The 20398-nt window shown below is 46.3% G+C and overlaps 1 protein-coding gene across 1 annotated transcript in view; it reads left to right on the top strand.

Moving 5' to 3' along the window:
* The first annotated feature begins 13014 nt into the window (after positions 1–13014).
* LOC125959415 (dynein axonemal heavy chain 1) overlaps positions 13015–20398 on the top strand; it is an 8889-nt gene continuing 1505 nt past the window's right edge. Inside the window, exons 1-2 of the mRNA XM_049692239.1 lie at positions 13015–13242; positions 17688–20398. The exon at positions 17688–20398 is cut by the window's right edge and continues 128 nt beyond it. Of these exons, the coding sequence (XP_049548196.1) occupies positions 13015–13242; positions 17688–20398 (2939 nt within the window). The remainder of the gene's footprint in view (positions 13243–17687) is intronic.

The raw sequence follows: 20398 nt of genomic DNA, 5'->3' as shown, positions 1-20398 counted from the left end.
GCAATCAGTATTATTCATTTCATTCATTACAATGATTTAGGCAGCTTCTCAAATAGAAACCAAATCTGTTGTCGTTATTTGGAACAATTATGTAATGGAATATCTAAAATTAGATGTTTTATTTTTTGCCGCCTCGAAAACTCGAATGTTGTAGAGAGTAGATTGAATGCCGTAACAAAGGATTAACAAGGATTGTAACAGCAATCTTCTATTTTGGGACAATCTATTTTGGTAATAGAAATCATGCCAGCTTTCTTCTCATTCAAATAGTTAAAGCTGCGCCTCTGTTTTAGTATTTGGTGTTTTCTTTGTTATCTAAAATATTAATCTACGTTTTGTTGATTTTGTAAAATGCTCGAAGTAAGCCAAAGATGTATAAAAAATAAAGTTAGTCTAATATTTAGGAAATAACACTAGTTGATACTACCTCAATGAGATAAAAGTGTAAATATAGTAAGAATAATTTTTGAAATTGTGTACTCGTAAAAGAGTTCAATATAACGGAAGTTAAAAATTGAACGATTCAGTACAGAGACCGAAAGGAAACAATAATCTTACCATAGTCAGGATTCCAGGACTATTCAGAAGCTTAAAACTATTTCGTTGACTTTTATACCAAACAGATAAGACTCACCGTAGCATATAAAGCATATTCACGAAGTATTGTACTTGAAGATACTTACGAAACAATCAAAATACAAAACATCATCTGGAGACATGCGAGAGCTAAATTCAATTATGTCTACATTGAATAAATTCTAAGGCACATGACAAAGTACTAGGAGCAAATATTTTGCCAAACCAGTTTGAGCGATGCATCGCCCTCCATTTATCCCACTATGCAACGTCTGCCTACCACGAACAAAGGTCAGCATACGCACTCTTCCACACACACACAGTCCCCCTGCATATCAGCCGCATAACCCTCGGCCCCGGTACAAAACCACAAACGAGGACAAACCTTCGGTCGATTGGGCTTCGGAAAGTCACATATCCATCCACATCGGGTCGGGTACCGGCATCATCTTCCGGTTGGCCTAAAGGTCATCCCTTCCAGACAATACATGTTGTGCTCTCATTCACATACCACCCCCAGGTACTGTCACGTCGTCCACCATGCCATCAGCATAGCACATCCCATCATCATCGTCATCATCATCATCTGAATTCCGTGGCTCTCGACCGGTCGGTCACCTTCGCCTCCACCATAATCACCCGATCGGAGCGGGGAATGAAACTTTTACGAAAATTAAGAATTCTTGCTGGTTGCGTCTCCACCACCCAAAAACCACAACCGCAAGCCCAAAAAGGTTCGCAACGATGGTGATGATGGTGGACTGATGGCAAGCAACGGACACTCACCGGTATTTCACCCACGGGGATTCGGATGTAAATTGACTAGCATCTCGGTGCATCGAGCGCATGTGTCTAGTCCCTTTGCCTCCTACCCTCCTGGTAAAAGCCACAGAGTGACAAGTTTCGGATGCACTCGAATGAGCAATGGTCATTTCTGGTAGGACCGATGGTAGTAGAGGTCAAGTAATGGAGCAAATTTTGGCTGAATCTGAAACGAAAACTGGCCATCCTGGTTTGATGGACAATGTGACATTGGAATGTTGTTCATGATGTTGATACGAAAAGATGGAATGTCATCATTCTTTTGAGTGGAAAAATGGAAGGAATTAATTAGTTTCTGTGGGTTTGATTGCGGTAACCCTCGACCCTCGGCAGAATATACGCCATACAATTCGCTGCAACGGAAGGAAACTAATGAAATACTTTTATTTCAATTCAAAATGGTTCTAGGAAGTGCAAACAATAAGCGGAGTTGCAGTCAAGCTCACAAATCAATTGTGTATCAGGATTCGCTTCTGATCTCCTTCGGATAAAATAAACGATCACAAACGAAACCAAACAATCCATGTGTATGGAACGAGCATCGAACAAAGCGAAGAGCTCCTTTTGATCTAATCAATTACCATCCAATGGAGACGCCTGGTACATGGAGACGCCTGGTGAAGGAGCAAAAAAAAATTAAAATAATAGACAGCTACGGGACGAATGAGTGGCAGGATTTAAATAACAAATTCAGCCACTCCAGACGCCCACCCAGGGGGGTGGGTGTTGGCATTATTGAAACCAAGCCAATATCCACATCATCTTCAATGTATGCTCCTGCTTCACACACACACACACACACACATGAGCTGGCAGAAAATGAAATGAGCTCGTGCATGCCGGGTTGAATCTCATGTCAAAAGGTCCATCCTCTCGTGTGCATGTGTGTGTGTGTGTGTGTGTACCGAGTGTCTGAAGTGTTTACGCCGAGCGACAAAGAGCGAGAGCTTTTCAAACAAAAGTCACAGACACACAATGATGGAAACGTGCCTCCATCCTTTGCCAACCTCCCCCCATTGCCATTGCATTCGCATGTGGCAACAATACACCGATGGGAAGGGGACGGGAAAATCAGAAGAAGCAGCAGAAGCTCAGCTGGGGCTTTGTTGCGCCCGGCAAAGCTCTGTGTCGTTATCTTCAATCTAGCTAAAACCGCAAACAAACCATCCAACCGTGGGCATCCCATATGATGAGAGGGGTGCCTGTTGTCACCCAGTATTGAGTACTCGCCGGCGAGACGGCGTGTTAGTCTCTAAGAGCCTTGGAATGTCATTGGAGTCTGTAACCGAGCGACATGTCATGTAACCTTTTTTTTTCTTTCTTTTGTGGCATCTTCCTCCACAGACGGAGTATTGCAGCATTAGCGACGCGGATAGCATACAAGCAATCGGCACCGTTTGTTAATTAAACCTTTCCCTGTGGAGTTTCTCGTTTGTTTCAAAGTTGAAGAACGATAACAAAACGAAGAAAAACTAAGCATCGATTTAGCAACCGAAACAGAGATTTCGAATCCACAGAAAACTCTCAAATACGAACGCTCCGACGATGCGCGGAGCCGTGGAACAACCTGAACAAGTCATTGTTGTCGCTTCAAACACCGCACCGTTCCGGCAGACAAAATGCAAATCCAGCGAATCCTTCAAAAGGCGGAAAGACTGCGGAACGAATGCAAAGCGATGCATGAGCCCCTCCCTTTTTCGACCTGCCATTCCATTAATGGCAAAATCAGATGCATCATATTCTTCTTGAAAGGCATAAGGGAGCGTGCAGGCGGGGAAAATAAAAGATTTGAATGAAAGCTGAAAGCTGAAAAGGACCGCACCGCCAGCCAACCAGCAGGCCCCGGGATTCAAAGGATCCCGGATTCAAAGGCGACCCCCACTGATGACACGCAGGACTGAAATCTATCAGCTGAGCGCCAGCGGAACACGTTGGTGCCGGGTAGGGGAAGAATAAAGCATTTTTCCTCGCAACCCTCGGAAGACGTTTTTCTTTTCGTTTCGTTTCGTTTTTTTTTGTTTCCAACACGCACACACACACACAAGACAGATGATAACAACGGGGGAAAGGATGATGCCGGTTGCAAATCATGCTTCAAGATTATGCATTCAGATTTCATAACCGAACCAAGAGAAAGGAAGAAGCAGAGCGCGTTGAATTCAAGATGCTGCTGCTACTAGTGCTGACTGTCTGTCTTCTGCCGCGTACCAGCATCAGTGGGAGTGCTGCTGCTGCTTCTACCGATGAGGTCGTAAAGGACAATAAAGTCCCACCAGAAGAAGGAGAGGAAAAGCTTCGGGTGCGAAAAGAACTGCGCCGAGGGACAACATATCTTACCATTCGCCGATGTAACAGGGGAATGGTGCAAAAAAAAAACAACAGCGAAGCAGCTGGTTGGCATCCACCGAAGGGATGGGTGGAGAGGGTGCGAAGGTTAGGGAGATAAATTTTAAAGGAACCACGGAGATGGGGTTTTATGCAAACATTGTTTATGAGTGATGCTACCGTTGTGCCGCTGGTGCCTTCCAGCCAGTCAGCCACACCAGAAAATGGTGCGTACGTGCGAAGGGATGGAATGGGAGTGGGTGGAATAGGCGAGGAGCTGGAGCTGGAGCCTGGTAAAGACACAAGCGTGCACGCGGGGACAATGATGATTCCCCGGGAAATGGCACGCTCGCACGGGGGATGAAAATGAATGATAAAAGGGTATTGTTGTATCATCAAAATGTTATATGCTTCTTTTTCTGCCTCATTATAATAATGAATAATAAAAGCAAAATGTGACTCGACACGCTATACCTGGTGGCTGGTGCGCGTGCCCATGTGCGTGTGTGTGTGTGTGTGCATAAAGGGTGTCGTGTGGTGCATGTTTGTGGATCCAGGACACACACACACTCGAGGACAAAATGGTATCATTTCGAGATTAGGCAGCATCGTTGGCTTTTGATAGGAATCAGGGGTTTGCAGCAGAATAGTGCATAGTAGTCATGAGCGATCTTTTAATAAAATGTTTTTATATTATTTTATAATCTACTAGACACTAGAGAATTACGGCAATTGATTCTGCGGTAACTATTATTTGTGAAGCACATTTTTCATTTTTATTAAAGAAATCCAAAGAATTAAATCTATTCTGAAGTACTGGAACAATTACAATTTTGCTTAAAAAATCTTAAATAAAATAAAATAATGTAATAATTAAAAACATGCCGAAATACAATTTAGAAGCGCGTATTGATGCCATGAAGTCCTTTTGCTATTTGTTGGCAATCTGTTACTAGCACAATTTGTTAGCAATCTATAACTAGCACGAGTTGTGGTAGAACTCACGAACGCCATTCGAGAAATTCTGAGGTAGAAAATTCAAGCTTATCAGAATGCAGAGTAGAAAAGGATTAACAGCCTCCAGAATTTCTGCAGGACAAAGACTGGAGGCTAGAAGATTAAAATGGTTATTGAGAAGATATCTATTTCGACCGATGAATTCATTAACAGTGTAATGATAGATTTCAAGCCGTAAGGTAGAAATATTGTGAAATTTCACATTTTTCAATTTTTGTCAGATTTTTAATGTTCAAAAAATGATGCTTTTTTTGATGTTGCCTCAAACAATGACACGTTACATAATTAAAAAAAATATTTAAAAAAAATCAGCAATTTTTATAAAAACTCGACAGGGCTACCTGGAAAATAGTGTACAGATTGAATGTTCAAAATTTCAAATCGATCGGTTCAGCAATGTTTATATTACGACGGGCACCGACTTTGAAATCGTATGAAATTGTATGAGAAGCGGATTTTCAAAAATCAATATCATTGTAAGTTTTGCTTCGATTGATCCCAAAATTTCACACAATACTTTTGAAAGGATAAGCACTCATAAAAAATAGTAAAAAGAAAATGCGAAGAATTAAAATAAAATACCGAAGCTTCTCCTTAAACATTAGTCATGGTCAAATGAGACTCAGGCTCAAAGCACTATAAACATATAGACCTAAGATAATCTAAAACATCTGAACATGGATTGTGGACCGTAACATTAGTTGAAATCTCCTGCTAAACCATTTCTATGCAAAAATATTGCGGCTCCATTGGTAAAGCTTGCCTTCGTAGCGAACGCTGTGAAGATAAAATTAAAAGAAAATGTCCGCCAACCACCAGCTAACAACAAAACTGTGTCAAGAGGTGTAACCCTAATTCCCCCCCCCCCCTTCTCTGAATTCCATTCATCTACTCACTTTCGAACGGCATCAGCATCAGTGGCAGTTCTATCACCATCACAATACCGCCAATGTTACCATTTATGCTGCCAACTAGAGTAGGGCAAACGAATGCTGTAATGTACTGTCCATTCCGTCCATTCCGTCTCAGGATCCTTTCACACACACACACACACACACACACACACACACACACACCTGCTGCTGCTGCTGCTGCTCGAATGGTTTGTTTGTCCTTATTGAGGCAAAAGCATATGCACCTCCGTGTGAGCTCGTTGTTTCGCTTTTGTTTCGTGGCGTTTCTTTTTTTTTTACAGCGAAACAAAACTATACAGCACGAAATGCTTGAATTACGTCCCGTCTCCATCGCCATCTCCATCGCATCCTTCGATCGCTATTTGGGTCGCGGTGCCTCGTTGGTAAAAGCTCAGGTAAAGCCAAGTAATAACTTTTCCACCCGGCTGGCGACATGCTGCAAGCGAAGGGCAGACGCGACGCGCGCCAGCACCGTGGTCCCGGGTGGTTGCCTGGTTGCTGGTGCCCGAAAAAAGGATAAACAGGGTGCACACCTCACACCCGCACTACTCACCCGCATGATGTATTCGCGCGTTCTTGTGTCGGCCGCCATTTTATGGGTCCGTTAAACAAAAGGGAGAACAAGGGAGGGAGGACGCCCGCGGACGAACCGCGAGGGTGCACCATGTAATGTGTCCTCGAAATCGGGCATAGATTAGCGGGGACGCTACGCCAACTGCCACGGAGAAGGAGAACCGTAAGGTGTGTGATGGGTGTGAGGGTTACCTATGAGTACATAATTTATGTCGCGACCGGTAACGGCACGGTACCAGGTTGCAAAACCATACCGTGAATGTGTACTGGCTGTGGGTTTAATGTCGCACCCGCTCGTAAAACCCTTCGCAGTCCTAGAGTTTAGTTGCTTGCTTGCGTTCAGTTGGCCTCATTGGGCTAATGGTATTGGAGCCGCGGGGGAGGGTAGCGGGTGTAGCGGGTTTTCTGTCACCCGAACCTCCATCAGGTTAATGGAAGCGACGCGTTCTCGCGTTCGTTGCCCGGCCCGGAGCTCGGCTGTGGTGAGAGATTATAAGCTTCGCTTCGCTCGGGACTCCGGCAGAATCCGAGAACTCTAACTCAGCAGCTCAACTGTGACATATTCAAACAATGTCCACCCCGACAATGTCCGATCCATCAGAAGCTCGGCGCGTGAGTGAGTGTGTGTGTGTGTGTGTCCTGTCCCGTATGCATCTCCGGTAAGCTCACGCGTGTCACGTGTCTAGGGAAGAGGGTTCTCTGGCTCGAGTGATGGACCCCTTTTAGAAGGTTTCGGTCTTTTGATGAAGTAGAGCTGCATCAAGAAGGGAACGGACGGACAGGACCGATCTCTGGCTGTGACTGCATGCGTGTCATGTCTTACGGAGGATTCTGAAGCGCGTTAAACCTTAAAAGAGCCATAAAGAGTCTACTTTCGGAGCCTGAAGTGATCCTCTTCTACTGAACAACCAGTGCCTGCTTTATGATATCCAAATTACTTTTATTCTTTCTCGGCCCTATCAACACACATTTCACGTGGCGATGCTGCGTGTTAGAAGATTTACTGTAACTGGATAGAAAAAGTGGAATTCTCTTTGTAATTACTGCGATGCGAGATCACACGGACAACCACACTTAGTTGCAAATTTAATTACTATTCTGAACGAAATTAATATCAGAACGGCGATAACTTCAGATACTGATAAATTGACACCGATTTACGGCAGTCGATCACAAATAAGGTATGGATCATTGTTATAAGGCGTATTATAGCGGAAAAAACGAGCTGATAAGCGGTTGCACAGCCTGTAAAACGAAATCTAAGGATCTTGATCTTGATGTACTTTTTTGATGCTCGCTAGCATAATAAAATCTGTTTCAGACCAGATTCTAGGCCGCACGGAATGGGCATAGCAAAGCACGATAGTTATTAGTATAAATTAAATAGATCTCTCCACTGGCTCATCATTTTCTGCACGTTTGCCCTTTAGTAATTTTGGCTGATTTACCAATATCTGTTCCTTTGATTCCCAATATTTAGATGAGACGAAAACTCGGGCAAAATAGTGGATTGCTGTTTTTTAATGAAATCGCATAACTATGAAATCGACATGAATGATGAAAACATTTCACCTCATTACATTTTTTTAAATTAAGATTAAAGAGACTTTGGGCCTCTGGCTTATCGTTCGTGTCAGCCCACTTCATTACAGATTCTTGAAAAAAGATTAAATCATGAGCCAAGACCATTAGGTAAGTAATTTGAGGAATAAATAAAATAAATACGATAATGTATTTGTTATGAATTGGGATTGACGTATTGCCAAAGGATATCAGAGATAATTCTGAAACATTCAGGATTACGTAGCTTACGGCATATCGACAACAGACGACACCGTCACTATCCTGCACAGAAAAATAACAATCGTAATCGCTTCGAATGGCATGATAGATCTTTAAGTCCTACAACTACGCAGAACACACAACACAGCTGATTTGTTTTACTCTGATGTTAACAATAACAGTAATAAACAAATGCAGCCTTATACCTCTGTTTTCAGGAAAACCGACTTTATTAGAAAAACATTCAGAAATACGATCACGAATTCGTGCGAAGGCAGATCAAACGTTGCAAACCCAGTTGACCCTAAGAGGCTGTTTATTTCTCAGTACTATGCAGATTCCATTACAACATAATCTCAGCCTGAAGAAGTATGTCAAATGATTGAATTTCTTTCGGAAAATTGGTCGAGCATACGACTTGAGATGCCAAAAAAACAACAACAACCGCGGACAACAGCGAACCGATAAGGACCCACGGGTACGGACCGAACGGAATCGAATTCGAGGCCTACCGGCTAGTAAGACTAGACGAACCGTCCAGCCAAGATCGAGCTAGACCACAAACACTGAAACATATTTAATAATATCTCTCTAGCCAGCGGCCATGGGAGGACTCGAACTGAACCGACCCGGGAAATCACGGAAGAGGCCAGACCCAGGTGTACTACCCCAGCTACCGGGCAGATAGACACATCCCTCAGGTTGCATGATTCGCTCAAATTACGAACCATCACGCGGGTCCATCACCATTTTCCCTTGGGCCACAGTCTCCGCTGTAAGATGTAATAGAATCCAGCAACAAGGAGCACGGCGTTCGGCAACGGCGATGACGTCTGCGTGCCCAGGCTTGCTACGATGATTCCCAGGAACCGAACGTGAGCTAAGGAAACCCAAGACGCTACCGAAACATTGGCCGCAAGCGAAGCAGCGAAGCGCTCTGTTGTTGTCATTCGAATGGGGAGACGTCCCCATTTCCCGCCTTCCCGGCAAGCACCCAAACGCTAGGAACATCAACCAGGAGCTCGAACATCAACCAGGGGATCTCTGTCGCATAGGGACCACCGCCACAAAAGGAGAAAAGTAATGTTATTTTAATGACTTATTTATAATTTCATACGAGCGTGCACTCCGCGATTCCATTTCAACCGCTCCCGCTTCCCGTTTCGTTCGCTCCCGTACCGCACAATAGAACCCGGGTGCCCGGGAGTGCTTTTGCCAAAAATATCCCCACCCCTCCCCAGGAGCATACTCCCTTGGCACGCTGGCTCAGTTTCGTTGGTTTTCGATGTTTGTTTACCATTTGTGCGGATGTGTTACGGGAAAAGGAAAATACCATCCCACGGATTCACACACACACACACACGTACACAATCACACAAACAGATGGAGTCTGGGTAACATAAATACTGGAGACACAAGGCTTATGTTTCGGGCATCCGGCCAAAGCGATCGCGTGCTCGCATCATCGTCATCATCATCTTCAACATCATAGGTTGCTCCGGACGATATCCTGATCTCCGAGAACAGGGAATTCGGGCAGAGGAAACAAACACAGCTATACCCTCCACACCAGACACACACACACACACACACTCGTACAAGGCCACACACTCGTAGATGGCACACCAGTAAATGAAGGTAATTTGCTCAAGAGCAACTTCCACTTTGATTGTACTGAGAGGGTAAGTGGAGGTATGGAGCCGCCAGCGAGCATCCATTTCATGCTGCATGCTGCGTAAAGTAAGGTTAAGATGTACGCTACCGATGCTGTATGCTGGTAGATATGGAGCATACTTTTCAAATCATGTTTATGAAAAGGAATCTAATTTCATGCTCTCAACATGTACCATTCTACAGCCGCAGCTCTCTCTCTTTCTTGGCCACGAGGGCGAGTGTCACCCCTGACGCAAGCAACCGGAAACGGAACCTCCAAGGAGGTGTGCGTAACACGTAACCATCCTCGTTCGATGTACTATTGTTCAATTAAAAACATACCTCCATTTCGGAGGAACCTATTGCTGTAACGATACTTATTGTGTGCCACTACTACTACTACTACTACTACCACCATAACTACTACTTTCGAGATGTGATGTAGCTTCTCCGGTTTGAAATTGTGTAATCTAATCCCACTTCTTCGGGCAACTCGAGTGTATGTTTTCTGCATTGTTATCGATCCCTCGGAATCAGAAAGAATGGCACCCCGGGCACCTGTTATGTGCCCGAGGATGCGAGGATCTTATCCTCGCATACACCTCCCAGAGTGCATCCTGTGTGTGTCGTATATGCAGCAAAAGATGAGTCCTCGAAGGCACGATGCTTGGCACAACTGAAGGCCACAGCCTGATGCTGATTTGGTCATCGATTTGCATTTTGTTTCACTCACGTTGTGTTGTGTGGTTCCTGTTTCTTGGACAACCACCACCACCACCACCACCACCACCAACAGCAACACCTTACAAGCGTCTGGCTCCCTGGGGTAGAGGACGAAGGACGAAAGTGGCAACATGTACCGAACCGAACCATTGTGACTGGCCGTGCGTATGCAACGGCGTGCTGGTGCATCGACTGTGTCGATGATTCCTCTCCATGCATCCCAGACAGGCGGCCGGACTGGGGGTTGTGAGGTGCAGTGAGTGACGAACGGATTGACATCACTGCCAGTCATGTAGCAATAACCGAAACCAATATCGATTGGGTTTTGGGTTACGTGAAGGAAATACCAAGTAATTGTGCTGCTTCGTCTGCGGTTTTGCGTGGTGATGGTGGTGGTGGTAGTGGTGGTGGTGACCGCACGATCCGATGACATAACCCACCCGCCCGCGTTTACCTCTCCTCCTAACTCCTTGCCAAGACGCAAGACGAGAGTCAAAAGCGTAAAAGTTCTATTTGTTTTGCCGTTATCCGTGCCCTGCCGTGTAGCGTGCGTGTGTGTGTGTGTTGCTGCCTGTTTGTGTTGTGTACTTCTGATGCTGATGCTCGCCTGATACTGGCTGTAATGTATGCAAGCGTAACAATAGCAAACAAAATAATGTAACCAGTCACGCTGGCCGCTGGCATGTCGCTCGTTGTGTACATCTTAGCCTCGCCTGGGAGTGTACTGTTTATGCGCACAGTGGAACGTGGTTCTCATGCCAAACTCGGTTATGCTTCCTTTTCGGGGAGGGAAAGCAGCATATCATGTGTACGTTATATGTGGTTTAATTGAAATACGTACAGTATGCGCAGTGTACTAAGGCAGTTCGATTGGTATGTAAAGCAGTTCCAGATCAATTATTTAAAATAGTTTGATATTTTGAAATGGAATGGTAGGTAATTCACACAAAACAGACTGGATTTTTAAAGTTTTATGTGACGAATCCATCACAATTAATACTTTTTCGTAAATGCTATATAAGAACACAAATTTTCTATTTTTTTAAACATTCTATTTGATGAATTTAAAAATGAAAAAAGCTATTGTAATAAATGCCAAGGCACCCAATTAAGAGCATCAACAAATATTATTAAATCTCGACAACAGTTCGAAAATGAAGTGAAGTGAATTCTTCATTTTCAAAGTTGGAAACGATCGGTCCTTTGAAAAAATCGGAACGATATCAGTGTAATGTTGACAATATGATAGGCACCGACATTGAAATCGTTGATGTTTTGAGATGCACTGAGCAATGTTTGATCCTCTTTGTTTGAAAGAGATACATACTTTTGCAGTATTCATCCAGTGAACAAATTTTTATACAATAGTGCCAATGAACAGTAAGAACTGTTGCGCTTATCATCCAAACAGTGACCTCGCACAGACAGAAACGAACGATAACTACTGCGGACTAATCGGAGCGTGAGAACTGACGGAGACGGTCATCGTCAAAGCAGGACAAGTTGGCCAAACTACAATAGAACTGGATAAAGGGAGTTGCGCTTATCTTCCAAACGCCTCCGTTCCAGAGGCTAAGACTTCATACTAGACAGCATCGTAACGCCATCGCCTATTCAACGAACGTACCGTAAAGACATGAAGGTTAGCTTAGCTTGATTAAGCAGTAAATGCCACATCCGGCTTCATATTAGGTTCCATTTTTTTCTCACACTTGCATGTGTATAGAAACCGGCTCGTATTTGATATAAAAATTACTGACGAGGGTCATTGACTATCAGTTCTGACTCGATCTACAACTGGCTCGGTTCATACTCCCAAAATGAAGCTGGCTTTTTGTTTTCTGATGTTTTCTACCGCTTTGTGCGCAGAGGCGACTACTAAGCGCTCTTTGAACGTCGACCTGGAAACAACGTCTGCGAATAGGACACTGACCCACGGGCTGAAGATTGTGCTTCTCAAGCTGCAGCAGATAGAACGTAAGTTGGAACTTCACTTCGAACCGAAGCGAGCCCCCGACGAAAAGATATTCGCTGATTTCCTGTGGACTATACAACGGCTGGAGGACAGCATAATGAAGGATATCGGTCGAAACATGAGTCTGCTGTTGGATCAATCGTTGTTAATTCAAAGTGCATGCGCCAGTCACGAGCAGTTTCGTGAAAAATGGTTCAACTTCACGTCGAAGGCCAAGGAAGGGCAAGGATTGATACAACCACAGGACGACTCGTTATGTAAATCGCAAAGTCCGGACTGTGCCACACCAATGGCACGACTACCTCACTACGTAAGTGCTACACCAACAACCTCAGCAACAACAACTACCAATGCTACAACACCTATACCCAAGTTACCTTCCTATTCATCGTGCAAGAATAGACCATCTAATGTGTCTGGAGTGTATCTTATCAGTGTTAACAACGATAGTTCACCATTCAAAGTGTATTGTGAACAGGAGAAGTTTGGAGGTGGATGGATTGTTGTGCAACATCGCTACGACGGTTCGGTTGATTTTTCCCGAAACTGGACACAATACCGTGACGGATTTGGCATCTTAGACCAAGAATTTGGCTCGGACTGTAGCGAATTCACCAAATAACAACGGCCCGAGTACATGATTTAGTTATCGAGATGCAGGACTACGACGACAACTACGGATATGCCCGCTACAATGCGTTTGAAGTAGGTAGTGAAAGTGAGGAGTACGAACTGAAAAACTTGGGATCATACAATGACACTGCGGGAGATTCGATGACATACCACAAGTGGATGAAGTTCTCGACGCAGGATCGGAAAAATGATCCGAGATCCGATCTTCATCTGGCCGCTTTCTACGACGGTGCCTGGTGGTACGGTATTGTTAACTATTCAAATTTGAACGGACGGTATCAGAATGCTGACGATAAGAAATCAAACTGGTGGTCGAGCTTCAAAAGGGACCTTCGCGGATTGAGCTTCACCAGGATGATGATTCGCGAATTATAAGCATGGTTTTGGTAGCACTTATCGAGATGCATTGTTAACGAACGGAAATTATATAAATAAAGAAGCAATTCACAAAAGCATTTTCAGAAAAAAAGAATTGTTTATGAAGCGAAAACCGGTTAATCAGAGAGAAAATTCCGAAAAACTTTGCAAGGCTTCCACTCAGCAAGCTTCTCTTTTGTTACGATAAGATGATTTGGTTCATCAAAGGGCATTCAACCTTGTTTCTGGCAGGAGCCTAACGATGATTGAGAGATGAATGGGAGTATAAGGCTGTGATGGTTGCGATTCGTTTGAAAGATATCAGGTAAATCATCTGCACGTTGGAAGCTTGGCATGGAATTAGTTCCCTTTAAAACAAATGGAATTGAAAGAATGTCAATCAATCGGAATGATGTTCTTAATTGTGCCTATGGCACAAACATGTTGAAGCGTATGCATTCAAAGATTTACTTTAGACATTGCAGGGGGGATCATTTTCTAGTATTTCTAGTTTCACCTTTCTTCAAGAGAACAGTCCTTCACTTCGAAATCATCCTGAAGTGATGAAACCAATCACATCAAGTTGTTCAAACTATGCATACCCGTGAAATAAATAAATAGACAGCAAGTTGTCAGCACACTTCACTGATCTAGTTTGCACATTTGCCCATTTCTCACTAATAATGAGGCGATCGGAATGAGGCGATCACTAATGAGGCGGCCTGTAATTAGTATGAAATTAGTATTATATGCCTGAAAGTATCAAGTTCAATCAATTATCCGATGGACATTGGAAACCAATATGTGCTTGAACCCTTCTCAAACCGAACTTGATCAAACAAGATAAATCACCTCAATCATTCCAACAAGTAATTTCTTCTCAAAAAAATCCTTCCCTTCAAGTTCACTTGTTCGACTTACATTGTCAACCAAAGCCAAGCAAGTGCGAACCAACAAATCATTTGGCCCGCCCTTTTCTCAATATCCACCCTCCAGACTCATCCTGGGCACCAAAGACATCGATAAAGAAATATTGACTAGCAAGCAAGCAAGCGGCTTACCATCCATCATAGACGGGAGTCGCACGCCCCAGGAGACTTTTTGGAGAGATTTATGGCACACGGTTTCGAAATTCCCGAAACCGAAAGCATTGTGCAAAAGTGGCAGAAATCTGTCGAAACCATCGTATGAAATACACCGACACGCAGCCACGCGGTTTGATTGGATACCGTTCGCCAGTAAAAAGATGCCCACGTGGCACCGTGAGGTGCTCCACATTTGCCGATTCGCGGACAAAATGTGCATGAAATTGCGCGATACGCCAGTGATTGATATTTTCCACGTAATGCAAACGTTTACAGTTTGCATGAATGACGCTAATTGAAGCATTATTCTTACCCGTAAAACCCCGGGAACAGTACACGAGCTGGTTCTTCCATTTTCGACGTGGTATAGAACATGCCGAGGAGACTTTTCCCCGTCGGTTGGGCTCAATCTAGCCAAACCAATTGTATGACGGGTGTGTGTGTGAGCTCTATCGATAAACTTCCTTTCTAGAAAAGGCTCAAAACTTCCGTTCCCATTCCTTTTGTTGTTGTCGTTACGCGCGGTACAAAAAGGGAAGCGTGACAGTTTCTTAAGACCCCCGCCTGTGGGTTCTATGCTGTGCAGGAAGAACCGGAAAAGCTCGCTGCCAGTCGATACGATGCGATACCTATACCTTTCCCGTCCCCCACTCCCAAAACCCCACAACCATCGCAAGAATGTATCGCTCGATCGATCCCACAACAATAACACGCCATCCCCGCCGGCATCCGGCATTTGTTCCACTTCGTTCTTGCGGTCCTTTTGGCATCGGCATCATCATTGTCATTGTCATCGCCACGGAATGAAGTTTTGTGCGGGTTTTCCTGTGGTTTTCCAGTGCAAAGCAAGCAACCCACCGGCAAACCCAAAATCCGTTCAGCACCACGCTCACCAGCACACAGTTGCCTTGTGCCAGACAGGGACAGGAAAGCAACGAGGGCGTCACGGAAAGGACATGCCATCAAGGGAGCAGAGAGTGTGCAGAGCTTTGCAGACCGAACAGGATAACCGATAAAACCGATATGAATGATATGAGAAAAGTTAATAAAACTAAATTTTCTAACTTCCAAATCGAAAATCTTCCGGACCGGAACCCCCTACCAGCGTGTCAGCTGGTGTGAGTGTGTGTTTGTGTGTGTATCTGGTGGATGGCCATCATTACAAGCCACAACCGATCTCTCGGCTACCTTTATCCCCCGACCAGCCCGCCCGCCTAGTTTGTTTTGGATTCCAAGAATCGGATTCCCCGAAAGAACTACTTCGATGGACTTCGAAGTCGATACCGCAGGATGGTCGTTGCTCAGAAGGTTTCCTGTGCGTGTGCGAAGCGGGAATCTGTTGATCGGAAATCGGCCAGATTTCCGGAGCAAACGTTACGAATTCTTTTGATGCCCTAATGGATGGGAAAGGGTTTTTCCTCCACCCCCGGCAGCCGGATGTGTTCGTGTGCGTGTGTGTGTGTGTGTGTCAAGAAGAAATCGAAAGTGGATGACACTGTGGAAGAATGGGTTGACACATTCTTTGTGGAAAGCCACTGCTGGAATGGCCTGATTGGCCTCGATCGATCAGAGCACGTAAATGGTTCCATAAAGAATGCCCCAAAGTAACTTCGCTGGCAAATCACTCAATTAGACGGCCATATTCTTGGCACCGGCATGCCTGGGCCGTTATCGCCATCCGTGATCGCTCCGTTTACGTTTCTTTAATTAAATACCAAGCTAATTTTGGAGCCACGCGCTTCATTTAAATCTCATTCGCGTCGGAAGATGAAGATCGAGAGAAGATTGTCCGAGTTTAATTAAAAACTATTCAGCCTTTCGTCCTATTCGTATCCGAATGATGTCCGAGAAAGCGGGGCATTCCCGAACGCTTGGAACGCTCAACAGAAGCTCGCCTTCGCCCCGACACAAAACCGTTTTCTGTCGTTTTGTTGCTGGTCAGCAGCTTTTCTTTTTATATTTTCACTAATCGGATAAAGACTGTGTTCCATTGTCGAGAAATCAACTAAACTCCGGACTCCAGGCCGAGACCGAGGCCGAGGCCAAAGAAACCACAGAACGAAAGAAAGCTGCCCGGGCAGCTGAGCTCAAGCTGAGAACGCCATTGGCGAAAAGAATGGAGCCCGGCTTTAAGAAAGAGGAAAAATTGACCATTTTGTGGTGTCCCCTCCCTTCTCCCTTCACGGCAGCCTTTGTGATACAGTCAACCGGCAGTGGCAGACAAAAGAAGAAAGCAAAATGGTCCCACAACAAACAGCACCGGTCCTCGATTCCGTTGATCTTTATCCCCCGTTCTGTCACATCCAGTGGACCGACCTGAAGCTTTTCGCCTTCTGCTTCGGCTCAAGAACACATCTCGACCGTCGTCGCCTCAAACCGGGCCAAAAACAGCAACACTGGGCCCCCGGGAAGAGCTACCTAAAAACCGGAAGCGAAGCAGGACCACGGTTCAACCACAAAAAGGACATCCTTTTGATTGGCGCCGTGTTCGAGGCAAACTCCCGAACCCCGGTTTACTGATTTGCGACATTTAAGACCGATGCCCATGGCAGATACCATCATAGGGAGCAGAGGACCTGTGTCTTATGGGGTGAGAGAGAGAGAAAAATAAATAAATAGCCAAGAGAGCAGAAGAGCAGCAAAGCACACACTTACAGATCACCATTCACCACGACCGGAGCCGAAAGAAATAAAGTAAATATTCCTCCTGGACCATGCTGGAGCCGTGGGCTCTCAAATCGTTTGATGTGGGCGAAAAGCAGGGGGAATCTCGTTGGCAGCCAGTTGTTCAATCAGCAAACTCTCTGTTGTCGTCGTTTGGCATAAGCTGAGTGAGAATAGAACCCTTTTACCAACGAAACTGGCTTAGTAAAAATATTTGGAATTTCCGGGTACAGTAATGCAGGTTAATGGCGGATTAAACGGTCGGTTACAGTACTGTAGAAGTTAAAAACTGTGTATCTAAGTGAGCCTTGGTCACAGCAGCTCATGAAGTAGTTACTTAACTATCGTAGCAAGTAGACGAAGGCAGTCAAGACAGAGCTCGTGGAATTTAAAAAGCGAAAAGAACCAAACAGAGCATTCCTCAGAAACGATGTCGTTTGTCACCGAAGCAAAGATGTCCCTCTGTAGAACCCGTTCCAAGTTTACTGTCCGCCGTGTTCCGATTGTTCGTGTAAGTGCACACGGAAGAGAGAAAGATGCAGAAAATTCCACTTGTTACCTAGCGCTATTGTCTTTCCACTTCCACAGGCCAAGAAATGTGATAAATACCAATACGTGTGCGCTACCGGCCGTAGCCGCATTGAAAAAGCCAGCGAGCTAGAGCCGCTCCTAATCCAAGCCGGCATCACCGCGTCGACCATTTTGCATTCCCCGTCCAACACCGACACCGACACCGAACTGAATTCTAATTCCACCTTTCTGCCGTTGGAAACGTTCGACGATTGGGAGTACGAGTGGGCTAGTGGGATGAAAATGGGTCCACTACTACCAGTGGAAGCGTTTGCGCTACTTCCTGCCGCCCAGCACTGGGAAAAGGTACTCGTGCTGGAGTGCAACGATGCAAACAACCGCTGGAAAGTGGCAAAAATGTCGGGCTCTTCGAACCAAGCCGCGAGCGAATGGATTCCCCGCATTCAGCTGTACTTTCCCTGCGAGGACCCCACCATGTTCGCGAAACGCATCTCGGCCGCCATCGAAGCAAGGCGCAAGGCGGAAAACCGGATCCGATTTCTGTTTCTCTGTAAACACATAGCAACCGAGGAGGGTTGCTACGATCCAGACGAGCAGCTAGAGAAGCGCCTACTGCGGCGAATGACCGATGAAGTTTACAGCATATTTAAGCGAATCTACCAAGACTTTCACGTCCAGCTGGCTGTCGGTGAATATTTGAAGTATGCCGCCGGCAGCAAGTCTCTCGCTATCGAGTGCTCACTGCCGGAGCTCGGGAAGGCGTGGAGAAAACGGTTGGAAAGCTGCTGCACGCCGTTGCCACGTGGCCAGCACGGTGCGCTGTGCGATCGCCTCCGGCGCCAGACATTGCTCTGTCATGCGAACGCTTTCCATGGATTGCGTCTCGTGGACCATGAATGTGAGCTGGTAAGGAAGCTGCCACTGTTTATGGTGCCCCGCGACAAACCACCGCTCACGCTGGGCGAATTCCAGAAGCAAAATCGCCTGCAGACGGGTCGGATACTGAAGTACCTCCAGAATGGTTGGATCGAACGGACGACGATGCATCTGTACCGTTGGTTGGGCCGCATTGGCCCGGGGTGCTACGATATAACCGTTACCGAGTGGCCCATCTACCTCGTCTCGAAGACGCGTCGGTTGATCGAACAGGTCCGGTTTCGAATGCAGGATGCATTGCGGGACCTTTGCCTCGATTCGACCGACAGCTACCTTCACCATCTGGTCAATGACTGCCAGGCGATCCAGGAGGTGGACCCGGCGTTCTCCTGGGACACGAACCTAATCGATAGCCCGTTTGAACCACGACGGCCGGCTCCCTTTCAGCTGACCTTAGAGATGGGTCCCGAGTTTGCCTACTACTCCACCGATCCCTATAACTTTCCTTTCCTTTTACAGCTCATTTTGGATGAAGCGGTAAGAGGTAGCCATTCCGTGCACACCATCGAACCATCGCTCATACAATCGCTCCTTTTCGCTGACAATCTGTACCTCTCGTCGGTGGGCCTTATCGATCCGGCCATAGTTGAGCGAAGGTACGCGTTGGTGAATTACTACCTCAAGGCACAGATACCGGTGCTTGCCTATGTCACACGATACAACGCATACCAGGAGCTGTTCCATACGAACGCAAAAGACTTTATCGAAGAAGCGAAAGCCGCCGACAAAACCTCGACCGAAATCAAGGAAGATATCGAGTTCCAAATTCGGATGCGTGAAAACCTGGAACACACCGTACCGCTCCATATCACCATCGGTCCCTACTCCATCATCGTGCAGCCGCTCCGTGACGCACTGATCCAGAAACGCCAGGAGCTAACGGTGGGCCTACTAAGGATGCTCACCGAGAAGCTCCGGCTCAAGACGTCCGGTGTGATAGCGGAGTACAACGGCATTATCGAGCGGATGTGCGAGAAGCCTGTTTCCATCGAGCACATCTACGCGATTCGCGCCTTCATGGAAGGCATCCCGGAAGCGCTGAGCCGGCTCGAGGACCGCATGCGAGGAGTGCTCTACGAGTACGAAATACTGGAGGGCTTTTGGTTCAATCTGCCCGATGCGGACTTTGCACAAAAATGGGCCGCACTCGGTTACCCGAGAACCGTACTCCGGCAGATGACGTCTGTGCGGGAGTTTCACGAGACGGAGGTCGACCGATTCCGGAAGCAACAGTTCGCCGATGAGGCCACCTTCGCCGCCAGCATCGAGGATCTCAATGCGTACATCGCCCGCTTCACGACCCTGTACGATGTGGCCAAAGTGTCGGAGCTGTCGGTGGAGGTGCGCCGCCTGTGGAAGACGCTCCAGGAGCTCATCGAGCACGGGCACGTAATGAACAAACGGCAGGCGCTGTTCGAGATGCCACCGATTGGTTTGCATAATTTATACGATCTCCGGGACAACTTCCGCGCCTACCGGGACCTCTGGACGGTCGCAGCTGACTATCTCAAGCTCGAGGAAACGTGGATCGGCAATCCGCTGGCCAGCGTTGACCTCGAGGCGGTACACCGTGGTCTGACCAATGCGCACGACCGCCTGCTGGTCCTGCTGGTACCGTTTCGCGACCAGCCGCAGCTGCTGACCGTGGTCGAGCACTTTATCCGCACGGTCGAAGCCTTCCGGCCGAACCTGGACGTAATGGAGCTGCTCAAGTGCCCGCACCTGAACTCGATCCATTTCAGCCAGATAGCGAAGGACACCGGCAGCAAGGCGAAGCTCTCGATTGACGTTGGTTACGATGTGTTTCTCGAGAACGGTGTACGGGGCCACGT

The sequence above is a fragment of the Anopheles darlingi genome, chromosome 2 (assembly GCF_943734745.1).
Source record: "Anopheles darlingi chromosome 2, idAnoDarlMG_H_01, whole genome shotgun sequence".
Taxonomy (NCBI): Eukaryota; Metazoa; Arthropoda; class Insecta; order Diptera; family Culicidae; genus Anopheles; species Anopheles darlingi.
The sequence above is the reverse complement of the archived record's forward strand: the minus strand, read 5'-3'. Positions and strand labels throughout refer to the sequence as shown.